A 14,202-nucleotide genomic window follows, 5' to 3' on the forward strand; every position below is an offset into this window, starting at 1 on the left:
AACTGAGAAGCTCTTGAAAGTAACTTTAACGACTTTAAGGTCCTTGATTTGACACCCCCATACTCTGTGAATGCTGAAAGCAAGATATCCTCACGGGAAAATAATGTGCAGACTACAGTGTAATATGTGGACACATAAAGTAAGACTTTCACCTTTCCTTTATCTGACTGTTTTTTCGTCAGGATTTGGATAGGCTGGACATTTTTAAAGAAAGCGGGAGTGAATTCCTGCAGTATTAAACGCAACGCAGGGATCTAGTACTCCCTCCGTATCACAAGACCTGCCTCCCCTCCCTCCCTCCCTTCCCCTCCTTTGCCTTTTCATCCGTGCCAGGAATGTAAACAGTTATAAAGCGGTAAAACCCTTTCTCTGTGCCAGCCATTTCTTCTTTTCTCTAACTCAGACCCCCCCCCCCCCCCCCTCCAAAAACCCACAGCTATATTTTCCCCCGTCTGCTTTTGGCTAGGGCTGTCGCAGCTTCAATCCTAAAGCTGTGAATGGATATCTGGGCTGTTGGGTTCAGCAGGTCATGCTGCCCTGGACTCAGCCCAGTAATTGGCTCTGCTTGGCTGATTAATGGTGGACACTGCAGATGGACGCCATTTTCCACAGACAGACAGTACCTCTCGCTGCATTTTGTCTCTCTTTCTCCCTCCCCACAGCTTATACACAGAGGCATATGCTGATCAAATTAAAGTGCTGCTTTATGGTGTTTCACTTCCTATATTTGAACTATGCATTCTTTACACCTGCCTCTTCTTCATGGCCTGTTATTTTTTGACATAGAGAAAAAATGTTTACTGCTAAGGAAATGGACAGTTTAATATGTGTCATGCATCTCACTGTGACTAAGAAAAATGAATGAATGAATTATACTCAAGACGAGAACTCAGCCGAATCCGCTCTGATTACTCGTATGTTAAACTTCCATTTGCTTTTGCAGCATTTAAAGACACAGATCCAAAGGTCAAAGTGTTCATTGTTATTAATGAGTCAAAGGCTTTTATGCTTGTGCCCGTGTGTCTCTGAGACACATGTAGTTACTGATTAGCTCACCTGCTGCTGCAGTCCACAGGCTTCTGTATACACGAGCCTCACCAGAACAAAGCAGCCTAACTAGAAGCATTGTTGTGCATATCTAACAACTGCAGCCCTGATAGGAGCAGCAGGCTTGTTTAGTGATTCCGCACACTGTCACCACTGCACACAATGTATGTTTACGCCAAACATGCACAAGGTTTTTTTTTTTTATCTCTTATCTGGGTCGACGTGGATGGAGACGAGGGAGCTGTGTACAGTACCGACATATCTGCAGAAGAAGGGGGTCATATCAGATGTAGAAGAGGGGAGGGGTTGTCGAGGGATGTGACTGTGATGACACCACTGAGGGGGAGGTGCAGATGGGCAGAGGGCTGACACACAAGCTCTGACTCACTCCTCACAACCAGCCTGCTCCACTTCTGCGGAGGCCTGCACTTACTACAGCATCTAAAATAACCCCTCCCGCTCAGAGCCAATGGGTGATCTGCTAGGGCTAGACGGAGGTGTCTGCTATATCTGCCTGTCAGTCTGATGGAGCTGGATGCTTATGTTTGGATTGAGAATACAGTCAGCCATTAGGATTGTGCAAGACAATGCCACATACACCCACTAGAGGCCAACGTGTGCAGTTATGATCATTGGATTTATGCAAGTCTCATTTGCAGCGTTGATTGTCAATTTGTTTGGTTTGCAGGATGTATACCCACAGGTCTGTGTCTGCATCACACATGTGTATGTTTCGGTGTGCTTGTATGTGTCAGCACATCATGAGCAAATGTCCTAGAGTACAGTATGTGTGTGTGATTGGTGCTGGCAGCATGGGTGACAAGAGGGGTAAGACCCGGGTGCATGGCCTGGTTTTCCCAGTGTGCAGATGAATCATGACAGCTGCAGGACTGTCTGCTGCTACCGGTCTGCTGGCCTGTACCGGATCAAGCGCTTATTGTCCACTACATTTATGGAAACAACAAGGTCTGGTGTTTATATTTACATACATGTCGCAGCGGGCGAAACATTCCAATGCTGCCGAGCATACTGTTTGTGTTGAGTGGCTGCAGTGATGCTCTCTTATCCTCCCGTGCTGTATTTTCTTTCTTCCCTTTAGTTTGAGCAAAAGGTAAGAGCGGAATCCTTCTTACTCTCCTTCTCACACACACACACACGCACACGCACACGCACAAACACGGCAACAGATATTGGTTTATGTGCAAGGTATATGTATGGGTATCACACAATACAACACAATTTAACAAGGTATGACAATATAACACGCTTAACACAAAACACGGAACATAAAAGCAGTGGGTTTAGACCCAAAACACATAAAAACATTCATCCATGAGGTGAGCAATAAGGGAAAGAGCTCATATAGTGTTTTAACTCAGTTCAACAAATTCCCAAAACAGGAGGGGTTTTCATAATTTGGAATCAGTCTAAAAGGGAAAAAACATTGCCTTAATATTATGTATATTATCTTCACTGGAGTCCCCCAGTGAAAGTAGTTTGGTCTGATCTACACGCTCAGATTTATTGAAGCCTCCTGACAGATGGAATAGGGCAGCTTGTGGGAGCGTGAAGCCCTTTCGGCTGCACTCCTGTGGAGATGTGTTTGTGAAGAGTAGGTACGACTCCATTTTAAACTGCTCTAAACAGGGACCTATTGATTTTGATTCACCGATGCGATTAGATTAGTTAGAAAATAGAAAGACCAATGATGACTACAGGGTAGACCTTTTGAAATATGAAAAGTAGAACCAAAACCACTGCTCAAAGTGTGAAAATATAATAAGTCAATGTCTTCTGAAACATTTCAGTTAGACAGTAATTTTGTTTTAATAGAGTTTAGTTTTCTGCACTAGTCTGCAAATTTTGAGAGGATAAATAGTATCTGCATTGAATTAATAACTGATGGTTTAATACAAAAGGATCAAAAGCAGGGTAATTTAAAGCAACATACAAAGCAGTTAATAAGACAAGAGGGGACGAACATTTACATGCACAGCACAGACAAAAAGCTGAGGCTAAAGAATTTGAAAAAATAACTTTCCCGATCCTCTCATTTTCTTCCGTTCCCATTTTTTCTCCACTGACTCTACTTCTTCTACTTGTGCAAATTGAGCATAAATGCGGCGTAACACACTACAGGAAAGGCAGGTCCCTTTTTGGCCTTAATCCTGCTACACAGAGGAGGGTTAGCTAAGCAAGGCGTGATGGACTAGGTTAGTACCTGCCAGAGAAGGGGAGTGGACCTTGGCACAAAGGAGCAGGGGAAGTACAGAAGCCTCTGTAGAGGGCCTGGGGCCCCTTGCTGTCCCCAGGTTTGTGGATGACACTGTAAATAGGTTCTGCCCTGCTGTGGGGGTACAGGAATCACAGTGAACGGGACAAGTGCAGGACACAAATTAAGCACACAAACCAACAGAGATGGGACAAAAGCACATACAAGTCATGTAGACAGCTTGTACAAGGACGTAACAGGGCCACATAACACACTCATCCGGTAACACATGTACTCCACAGCAAAGCACACAGACATGCTTAAATCCCTGCATGCAGACCGCTCACCAGCACACACACTTGCGCACACAGGGGGAATACAGCCTACTCCCTAGAGATGTGGGTAAAGATGACTCAAGGCCTCGTGGGACACTCTAATCAAGCCTCCATGAACGCTACTTCTGATCCAGTACTTGGATAGGATGTCAAAGGTTAAAACACAGTCATAACAAGTACGAGAAGTGACAAGCGGCCTCTCTGCAAAGTATTTGGTCAGCACACAGCCATCACATACTGTCTAGCTTAAGTATAGTATGCACCACCAGGGCCACAATCAGCAGAAAAAGGTGAATTACTTCTTACAGTAATTCAAATCAGTAAGTTAACCACAAGAATGTAACAAATGAATGACAGCAACACAATTGATGCTACTAGAAACAAAGAGGAACTTGTGAAATACCTAAAAAGAAAAAAAGAAAAAAGAAAAAATGCAGCAATTGTATCACTAACCTTAAAGTACAACACACAAGAAGTCCATCAAAAGATTTTTATGAGCAATCTACCTTATGTGTTTTTATAATGTCAACGTACGCTCATAGAGCATGTGTGTAATGTATTGGAGGAGAGTCATTCCTGGGGGAGACGGTCTGTAACCTACCTTGTGAAGTCTTCCTCCCCGAGCATGTGGCGGGGGACTGGCGAGTACCTGGACGGGGTGACCTGGGGTGGAGGGTAAACAGGTTTAGGCTCCATTGCCCCCATGTAGTTGTGGCTGACGTGGTTGTCTACCATGGCGGGGAAGGCTGGAGGGAGGGCCAGGCCAGTAGGGGGAAAGAAAGAATGATTACAACACAGGCACAGCAGGAACACTGTTTAACAATGGCACCTACTTTAGCAAATCATCTGATTTACAGGCCTTGTTCCACCCTAGCTGCATGGCTCTAGGAATGACAACGCCCCCAGATCCACTTTGTTCTGGACTAAAAAAAATCCAATCACTATTGCATAGGTTGCCATAAAATTTGTCTTTCTCTGGTCTTTGGTTGTCCTCTTATCCCACCGTAAAGGCAAAATAAAACAAATATTCTGAAATTAAGCAATTTCCCTGGGAGCATGTTAGCATGCCAACATTAGCATTTAAATTAAAGCAATGCACACAATGCAGCTAGCAAGGCTTTGTTTACCTTGTATAAATAAAAAGAAAGAAACAGTTAAGCCAAATAATCCAAATCATTTCAATTGTATGTACAGAGCAGCCAATAATAATAACATCCCTTAAATTGTCAGTAACAGTCCTTTAATGCAAAGGACAAATGTAAGCACAACAAAGGTCAGTGTGAAAGCTGCAGATGCTAAGACCGGTCAGCTGTGCTACTAGTTATGACGCATAAAACAATTTTGCCTTCAGAATATAATTAAAATTCTGTCCCATCGCTCTTTTTGATAAAAAAAAGTGCCAGCCTTTACAGATCCAATCACTTTAAGGCAGGGTTGGCAATTTACAAAAACTACCGTGATTTTGAAAGTAGCACTCCCTCACTGCTCCGTCTACACCCACCCCCTCCCCCTCTGTGCTCCCTCAAAAGCCACGCCCCCTCACTTCCTCACTTAAATGCACAAGCGCCGTTGCTCAGGGAGCGGACCTCAGCTCACCGCTTGAATTTTGCAGAAACTACGTCGTCTCACAATGGCCAACGACACACTCGCAGTATAAACTCCGTCATCAGTGACAGTCTTTGAGTGTGGGCTAGAGCACACAAGGGGGTAGAGAACGAGCAGGGAGAGAGGGAGGCATGATTGGGTCATCAAATTGGCACCTCGTGGCAGACATTGGTCGAAGTTTTTAGAGGCTTATATAACAGCTACAGATGATGGATTTTCTTCGTTCCTTTTTCGGAGCACATTTCAATTTCAACCAAAATCTTAAAAAGTATATTACCAAATGACCAAACCTGCCTTTAACTTGGTGATAGAAATGTTATAAGTAAGAGTTGATCCAAAGTATTAAGTTATTACTAAGGTTGTATGAAAACAGCATTTCCCACTCTTTGTGTGTGTGTTCATATGTACACAGTGGGTTACTAGCACTGTATTATATATGAGCTGACATATTTCAGTCTTACACTCACATGTTGTCTGTCAATACAATGAAAAGAAAAGAAAAATAATGTAGTCCTTGTTCTTTTATGCAAAAAGCCATATCACAAGCCTAAAAAAAACAACCTTTTATCTTCTTCTCTGAACTAACATTCCTGTTGGAGGCAGCTGAGCGTGATAAAACAAGCATTTCAAATGTTCAGATCATCTGACCATCAGAGGGGGGTTACCGGTAAGTCTGCTTCACAGGCTTGCTTTGACCCCGACTACTGCAAACATCAAGAATATACAAAAAGCCCTCAACAGCCCCCCCCCCACCCCCTTTCTAATACTAAATCATTGTTGTGTGGAATCTGAGAAGCTGCAGCTCAAGATCGTGGGCTCTCATGAGCAGGTGGGATGTGAGAAACCAACCACACTTAGTGGGAGGCAGAGAACTGCGCTTGTTGTTTCATTGGGTAGGATTTGTGTGTGTGCGTGTGTGTGTGTGTGTGTGTGTGTGTGTGTGTGTGTGTGTGTGTGTGTGTGTGTGTGTGTGTAAGCATTCACTACATTCACTATGTGGGTGTGTGGGCATAACAGTTTTGGGAAGAGAACAGTGATCCAACTTTAAAATTCATGCAGGCCGACTGTAACATCTCTGTTAGAAATAAAAAGCTGTTCTGCAGCTCAAAACACTCAAACATGGACCTTCACTTATAAATCTCGGTTTCCTTACGTCAAACATAGCATATAAATAAACAGGCTGTAGTTTTAAGGCTGGCTGCTTATTGATCAGACACTGGAAAATGCATTTTCCAACTTGGAAAAAGGGTAAGAACAGGGTTTCTGTATGGAAGAAATTCTGTTTCTATGGATGGTTTAAAGTTAAAATCCAAGTAAAATATGTCAATACAGAAATGCAAATGTGCATAAATAGATGTTAAAAAGAGACGGGGACTACAGTTAGGTCAATTATGTGCTTACAGTACAGTTCATCATTAAAATTATAATTTTAATGCCACAAAAAATAGACACAAGAACTTTTTCTGTTTACAATAATAGTAACAGCTTGAATTTATAAAGCACCTTTCAAGGGACCCATGGATGCGTTATATCACAACACATGAACAATACAACACAATTAATCAAGTCCATAAGCCGACTTGAACAGGTGGGTTTTCAAAAGTTTGTTTAAGCAATGCACTAGCATGTTATTATAATGAACTGCATTTAGCTACAAGGTTCAAGTCCTGTATAAACTTCCTTCTCCATAATTTTTTCCTTTTAACTCTATGCATAATAAATGTCTTATACAAACATTATTTCACCCTTTATGTTTGCACTACGACGACTGGAGCAACAAGAAGAAGAAGTAGATACGTACTGCTGGAGTAGTCTGGAGGAGCGTACATGTCGTTGAGGTGTACAGGGCCAGGTTTGGCCACCTTTAAGTAAACCATGTCCGAGGTATTCTTCAGCGCAGCCACTGCCTCCTCGTGACGCACGTCCTGAAGCACGATGTTGTTCACCTGAATGTGATGATTGTCAAGAAAAGAGAGGAGGATGAATCTATCTATCAACACCTGAACACCTCGTGTCTTTGCTGCACTGTGACAACATCAGGCATCACACCAGCCAACACAACAATGAATCATATCTTGAAGGTATTATGAGACTTCATAGCACAGTGAAGGGTTGGTGCGCTGTGCAGCATTAACAGGGGTCAGAAGCAGTAGGTAGAAGGTTCTGAAGATGCTCTGAATTTCTTCAGTTTCTCTTTTAAGATCCGAATCCCTGGGCACATGCTGTCAATCTTAAGTTATTCAACACCATTGCAGCAGTTTTCATAAAATCTAAAATGTAGTACAGTACAGTATTTAAGATCTGTTGTGTTATATTACTGCTTAGACTTCTATCACTCTAAAGTGACTCCTTAGTTACAGTATTGTTGATCCTTTTCTGTTAATTTACGTAAAAAATAACACACCTTGCATGTTTTCAACGTACAGTAGCACTGACAAATCTCCCTCAGAGGTCTTTACAGTATCTAAATGCTTTTTGATTTTATAAGACACAACAATCATGTCTGTAACATTGATGAACATGTTCAATCAACTGTCATCGGTTTAAAAACAAAAGACAACGTCTATTTAATTTACTCATAGCAGTTTGAAAAATATCTTGAAGCAGCAGAAACCAAAAATGGTTTTAGAAAAACAGATTAAAATGTGAGTCAAGAAAAGTGTAGATGCTTTAAAATAACAGAATTTGATAATTGCACATAATGTAATGTGTTTCATGGATCACAAATGAATTCATTTTTCAGGTTTCAGCTTTTTGCTCCATTAAAAGCAGGTGCACTGGAAAGTATAGCTTGTGATCATTTTGTACTATGCTGGATGCCTTAATGGAGATTGAGGATTTCCCCATCCATACCCTTACCACAATCACAAGCTTTAATCAAATGACCCTTCTTATTTTTGACAGGTACTGTATTTGATTTGAACAGTGGGATCCGAAGGCACCATGCCTGTAAATGAACGCTATATTCGTTACAGCCAAGTGATGAAGCATTCATTTTCAGTTTTCGTCTGCAGTGATGTAAGCTATTTTGTTGTCCTATGTCTCACTCTCTAATGTTGCATGAACAATCATCCACATGATCATAAATGCTAAGGTGTGTTGTCCATCTCGCTTGGTGTAGAATGGCAGGATGAGGCAACCAACCAGATAACATGATCTACTTATATGATGTCTCATAAACAACTCGTCATCTCCAAACATGCCTCCCTGGCTGAAGCAAAAAGAGCTCGTCATCACTACTAACTACAAGAACTGATTTCAGCTGACTACAGGTACACCTGAAATGAATTCATTTGTGTTTGAACCCTAGGTGTTTAACTGCGTCAGAGGTTAGGTTCATACAGCTAGCAGGCGGTCTCCTGTCTGCAGTCGTCCATCTTTTTGGGCGGCTCCTCCTTCTATGATCTTGGTTATATAGATGCTGTTGTCTCCTGGGATGTGTTGGTTTCCAATCCCTCCGGCGATGCTGAACCCAAGCCCTGGTTGAATAATACAAACAGTCAGACAGTCAATATGTGCACATATTTACACATTTGTAGATATATATTTATGTCTGGAGCTGCTATACTTAATTTCTTTGAAAATACCAAATGTAGTCTTTATCTGTATTTACTAAATAAATAGCACTTTAATCCTGAAACATATATAATGTGTCTATATAAATGACAAAGACTTGTGTGACATCAAAACGTATACATATATTATTTGTGAGGGGGATGTGTCGCTGACCTTTTGGCCCTTTCAGCAGGTTAACCTCTAGGATCGTCTCAGGCGGGGCTTGCCTCCGTCGCACCAGCAGCCGCACCACTGGCCCCGCCTCCTTCAGGGCTTCCACTGCCCGGCTGTGCACCACCTCGGACACGTCCACATCATTCACACGAAGCACACAGTCATTCACCCTGCGGAAGGGAATATTTAATTTAAAAATCACACACACCGTCTTGTCAGTCAACAGATACCAGCGATGGAGTTAATTCACTCTACAAAGGCAGGGGAAGACCTTTGCATGGCCAAAGTAATCAAAAATCTCCAGAGCACATAGAAAAGCACTGTATTACATCATTTTTGCATGTTTAAGGCTTTGATTTTCCAGTGAATCATAACTTTGAGGAAGAAGAGAGCCCGTGGCCTCTGAAGAAACTCTGCCTTCCACACAGCTCTGCTAGGTAGGACATATGGCCGCAGTAAAGTGCGAAGTAAGGAGGTGAGATCGCAGAGAGAAACAACTAGACGGGAGTAGAAGGATAGAGGGAGCTGAAGAGGAGGGAGAAGGGAAACATAGCGATGCAGAGAGACATACCCCAGTCTTCCATCCATAGCAGCTGCTCCTCCAGGGATGATCTTAGTGATGAATATCCCCGGATCATCAGGAATGTGGGGATTGTCTATTCCTCCAGCGATGCTAAAACCCAGGCCAGAGTTCCCCTGCACACAGGTTATGATTGGCACTTTCAGTATGACACAATAAAACACACACACTCACAGACTTAGACATAAGTGATGGAGCTGATGTTGGCTCAAGGTCAGCATCAGGGGGCTCTTAAGTGTATTGGTATCTCAGAGGGACACGTGATCAATGCAAACTGCTCCTGGGATTCCTCCAAGCAGTCTCCATTTTTGTGTGTGTGCATATGTGTCCTTGCATGTGACAAATGATAATGGCATGTGTTCCATTAGAAGAGGGCACCTTATTCAACATGTCATACTTGTTCTCTCAACACACAGATCAGCGCTGTGTTAAAATGCCCCAGTCAACAGAAGAGTGGATTTATGATGCAAAAAGGAAGATGAGAGGAGAAGTGTCATTTCTATTGCATGATACAGAGCTTCTCGCTCTCTGCAGGAGACAGACACGACAACAGTCCTGTCTCTCCTGCCCCTGCAATGACAAGAGGACCCATTTGGATCCAGCGGGCCTGGGTTCACTGCTGCGTCTGACAGCCGTGGCCACAGAGACAGGCAGTAAACAAGACAGCTGAGAAAAGACCTCACTTTATTATTTTCTATAATTAATGAGCAGCAGTCGCAACAAATTAGGACAGAGGGAGTCTGAGGCCTCCCAGTGTGCTGCTCTGGAGCTGAGAGGAGTGTACTGGGCCTCGCCGCCAAATCGTACACACCTACAGACTTTTAAAAGTGTGACTTAGCGAAGCTTATTTACACTTTCTGTCTGCCTTTTCAAGTGGAAGGGGCAGAGAGGGGCTGTGCATCTATCGGGGGTTTAGAGGTGCATCTATATGTGGGTGGAATAAGAGCAGAAACATATCCAGTGCTGACAAGTGCAGCAGTGCCTGCTGAACAATTGAACAGGAGAGCACTTTACATTTCTGCCGTCTGCTGATGACATGTGCATCAGGATTATGTAAAAAGCTATGCCTCAGTGGCGTTATTCTGCGCTCATACTCACACACAAGATATTCTCCCTGCAGTGATGTAACTTCACCAGCACACAGCTTATCATATAGATTCTTACAACAGAGATTTAGATTTTTTTTTGGGGGGGGGGGTCATGTTCCTTAAGCTGACTGAGCAAAGACTGAGCTGCTTACCACCCCCTAGTGGGGAGAAATTCATCCATCATGCAGATAACACATGCCTGTGTAGTGTGTGTAAAAGGAAACAAGTAAGGGGTAAAACTCACCCTCTCCAAAATGATCTCTTCATATTTATACATCCCATCACTGCCATTTACCTGTCAAAATAAAAGCATAATGGTTAGTGACAACACTGAGCTTGGATTCTGTCATTTTCTCAAAACATAGTAGGAAGCATGCAAATGTTTCAGCTAAATCCTTCACTATAAGACACAGAGAGGCGTGGAGAATGGGATTATTGACAAATTACACAGAGGACACATTCACAAGATGATTTTACCTCCTATAAATACCATCATATATTTTAAACTCAATGCATCTTAAATTGTACATTTCTTTTTCAAAATGTGCTGCTGCATGTGCGACTGCAGAATGAGCATTCTACACAAACAGGCGGGTCAAGAAGATAATGGGTGTTTGTCCAAATGGCAAACAGCATGTTGCTGGCAGGAGGCGGCATCCTCATCCTCATCCACGCGCACACACACACACACACACGCACACACACACACAAAGCATGCTCATGCACTGACAGAGGCAATGTGAATGAGAGAGATGCATACTGTACAGAGGGAGAGAGAACAGATACTTACATAAGGGCCTGCATCTAGTGAGTCTGCGTTGACGATGATAGGGGGAGGGTTGGCCTGTGAATATGAAGAGATACATGTTATCTCGGTGTGTGAAGCTGGCAGCACACAGACGTAATGTGGTACACACACTCTCACTTGCGAGAGAACGAATGCCATGGGAACAGTGGGTGAATCTCCTCGGGGCTGGGGCTGGGGGCGTATGTTTGTTGTTTGTGTGTGTGTGTGTGTGTGTGTGTGTGTGTGTGTAAGGGGTGGAACATTGAAAAGGTGTGAGGACTGAGAATGAGGACTGGGGCAGAAAATACAGCTACTTATTAACCCACACAGCCAGACGTCCTGCAGTCAGCTCATAAAACAAACCAGCTTGCTACTAGGACAGACGTTTATCCCATATAAACCCATCCTTAACCCTATTGGTTGAATCACAGAGAATTACCCTACAAAAATATTGGTAATGGCTTTATTGATTTATCGATCACTATACAAAAATATCATAGTTAACATAAACATAAATATTCTATGTTTCTCATATTAATATTACAGTTCATTTAATTTGTGCCATTGGTAGAACAAAATCAAAACATGTCACTTTGGTATCCCAGACATTTTGTTTGGTTTCTGTCAAGACAAGATATTGAAGCAGTAAATTACCCCATCATAATATGATTATTAGTTGCAGTCTCAGATATGTGTTTAATATCTTATTACATGGATATGTATCAAATGGGCTATAAACAATCTGCTGATTAACCTGTAAGCTTATAATGACAGAAAATGTTCAATACAAATCATGATGAGCATCTGCTGCCATTCTCAGTTTTATATCCTAACAAAACAAATGTAACCCTTTGGATCTCAAACTGCTGGCGCAATACAAGAAATCAGTGGTTATAACATTGAGCTGTTGGGAGAGTTGAGTATTTTTAAAACTTTTTTCTGGCTTTTTTTTGCTGAAAATTTCTTATAATAAAAAAAATATCAAATGACATTGGCTTTGTGAAGAATTGCTACATGTATATGCCCTTTCTCCTGCCATTAAACGTCCATTTGTAAAGTGAAAAATCTATTTCGAAAATTCATTTTAAATCATCCTTTAAAACGCAGTTCAATCTTATTTACGAGAGCTAAAAATGGGGTTTCTCAGCTAAATTTAGATTCCAGCTCAGCTCTTTTGTGCCACCTGGTGTTTCATTTTCCCACCTCCGGCCTGCAGAGCAGCTGAAGAGCTTCTGAGCTAAGACCTGAGAGGAAAGCTGGCAGAGAGGAAATAAAAAGAGACAGAAAAGGAGGAGGATGGTTTAAGAGCAGCATCATGGCTGTCCTTTAGTTCAGCACAGTGGCCGTCTACTCTTTATTGATGTGATTGAGCTGTGTGGGTGAAGGAATGCTGACAGCGCTGCTCGGGGACCTTACTCTTCCTGAGGTCCAACACTGAGGAGAAAATCACTAACTCCCTATCCTAACACCCGCCATCCCTACCTCACCAAATCCACCTGAAATTCCTAAAATTCTATTTTAATGTAAGCTACGTTATTGTGCCATTCGATGTGATATCTGTAAATGATTCAACATTACTTGTTAAATCTTGCCAAGTGATCTACTCATGGTGGACTTATGCTGGGTCTCTAAGTACTAAAACAAGTAGTACGGTCGAGATCGGCTCATAACATTTGCAATGAATTGGCGCTATACACATAAAGATTGATTGACCCAGCCGAGATGAAAATCAATGTAACATTATGTCATAATATACGTTTCAACAGAGATTCCAAAAAAATCTAATGTAAAATGATCACCCTGTGTTCAGTTTCATTTGGTAATTTTATATCTGGAAGTAAGTTCTTAAATTTTCATATAAAGAGTCACATATAAACTGTATAGTGAAACAATGACAGAATCATATGCCATTGTTCTTGTAGTTCTAAATTTCATATATATATATATATTTTTTTTTAAATGTAATATCTCTTGGAATATTAACATAAAACATTGTCTAGGGCAAAACAGCAAATTAAATTCAGAAGAGGTCAAGCTATTTCATGAATCAAAATCCTTCCAGAAAATCACAGACTAATATAATAAATGCAGAAATATAGTTATAGGCTCCATTGCACAAACAATATATAACCACTTTCAGTTATAAAGTGATATCAGCTGATTGTTAACGTGAACATTGTTATGAAAAAACCCAGCTCTCATGATATAAAATGACATGTTATTAAAGAGATCCATTCTGTTGACTTTGAACTATTAGAATATTTACACTTTTAAAACAGCTAATTGACACAACTTGAGCAGTATTTAAAAGCCCACTCGCACACAGTCAATCGAGTTGCACAAGGCTGCAACACTTCTGTATCCCAAAGACGACAGCTAAAACGCTCTGTAGAAAGACAGTCCTTTTTTAAGAAAACATTCACCTCCTAACAAGCTGCTCAGATATCTTCACAATCCTCCAGTACTTCTAGTAGAGAGAATTCTCCTCTAATGATGCTCACCAGATAAACAGGAGCTACAGATTTGACCCACTCCGCCGGGTGGTGATGCACTATGACTCTGGACAGCTGTGGCTGAACCCTCCCCTCCTCAACCCCTCCCTCCCAGTCAGCACAATCAGGCCTTGGTTGTAATCTGCATATGGACCAACAGATGCTCACGTCTCTGCTTGTGTTTGCACATTTCTCAGGAAGGCTTTGCATGTCGTGCCCCTCTTTTATCTAAGAAGCCAACTCCTAACACATGCCCCAACTGCAGCAGAGGGATTAATAGTAAAAAAAAAAAAGAAAGAAAAAAAGCATCTGTAATTTGTTTGCATA

At 41.9% G+C, this 14,202-nt stretch overlaps 1 protein-coding gene across 2 annotated transcripts in view; it reads right to left on the reverse strand.

Annotated features, from left to right (window-relative positions):
- The window catches only part of dlg3 (discs, large homolog 3 (Drosophila)), a 62,117-nt gene that overhangs the window by 23,007 nt on the left and 24,908 nt on the right, over nucleotides 1–14,202 (reverse strand). For both annotated transcript variants that reach the window (XM_061048350.1, XM_061048351.1), the window contains exons 2-8: nucleotides 11,387–11,440; nucleotides 10,841–10,891; nucleotides 9,500–9,624; nucleotides 8,929–9,098; nucleotides 8,542–8,678; nucleotides 7,001–7,145; nucleotides 4,196–4,340 (exon numbers count right to left, since the gene is read on the reverse strand). In XM_061048350.1, coding sequence (XP_060904333.1) covers nucleotides 4,196–4,340; nucleotides 7,001–7,145; nucleotides 8,542–8,678; nucleotides 8,929–9,098; nucleotides 9,500–9,624; nucleotides 10,841–10,891; nucleotides 11,387–11,440 — 827 coding nt within the window. The remainder of the gene's footprint in view (nucleotides 1–4,195; nucleotides 4,341–7,000; nucleotides 7,146–8,541; nucleotides 8,679–8,928; nucleotides 9,099–9,499; nucleotides 9,625–10,840; nucleotides 10,892–11,386; nucleotides 11,441–14,202) is intronic.

Source organism: Labrus mixtus, chromosome 10 (assembly GCF_963584025.1).
Source record: "Labrus mixtus chromosome 10, fLabMix1.1, whole genome shotgun sequence".
Taxonomy (NCBI): Eukaryota; Metazoa; Chordata; class Actinopteri; order Labriformes; family Labridae; genus Labrus; species Labrus mixtus.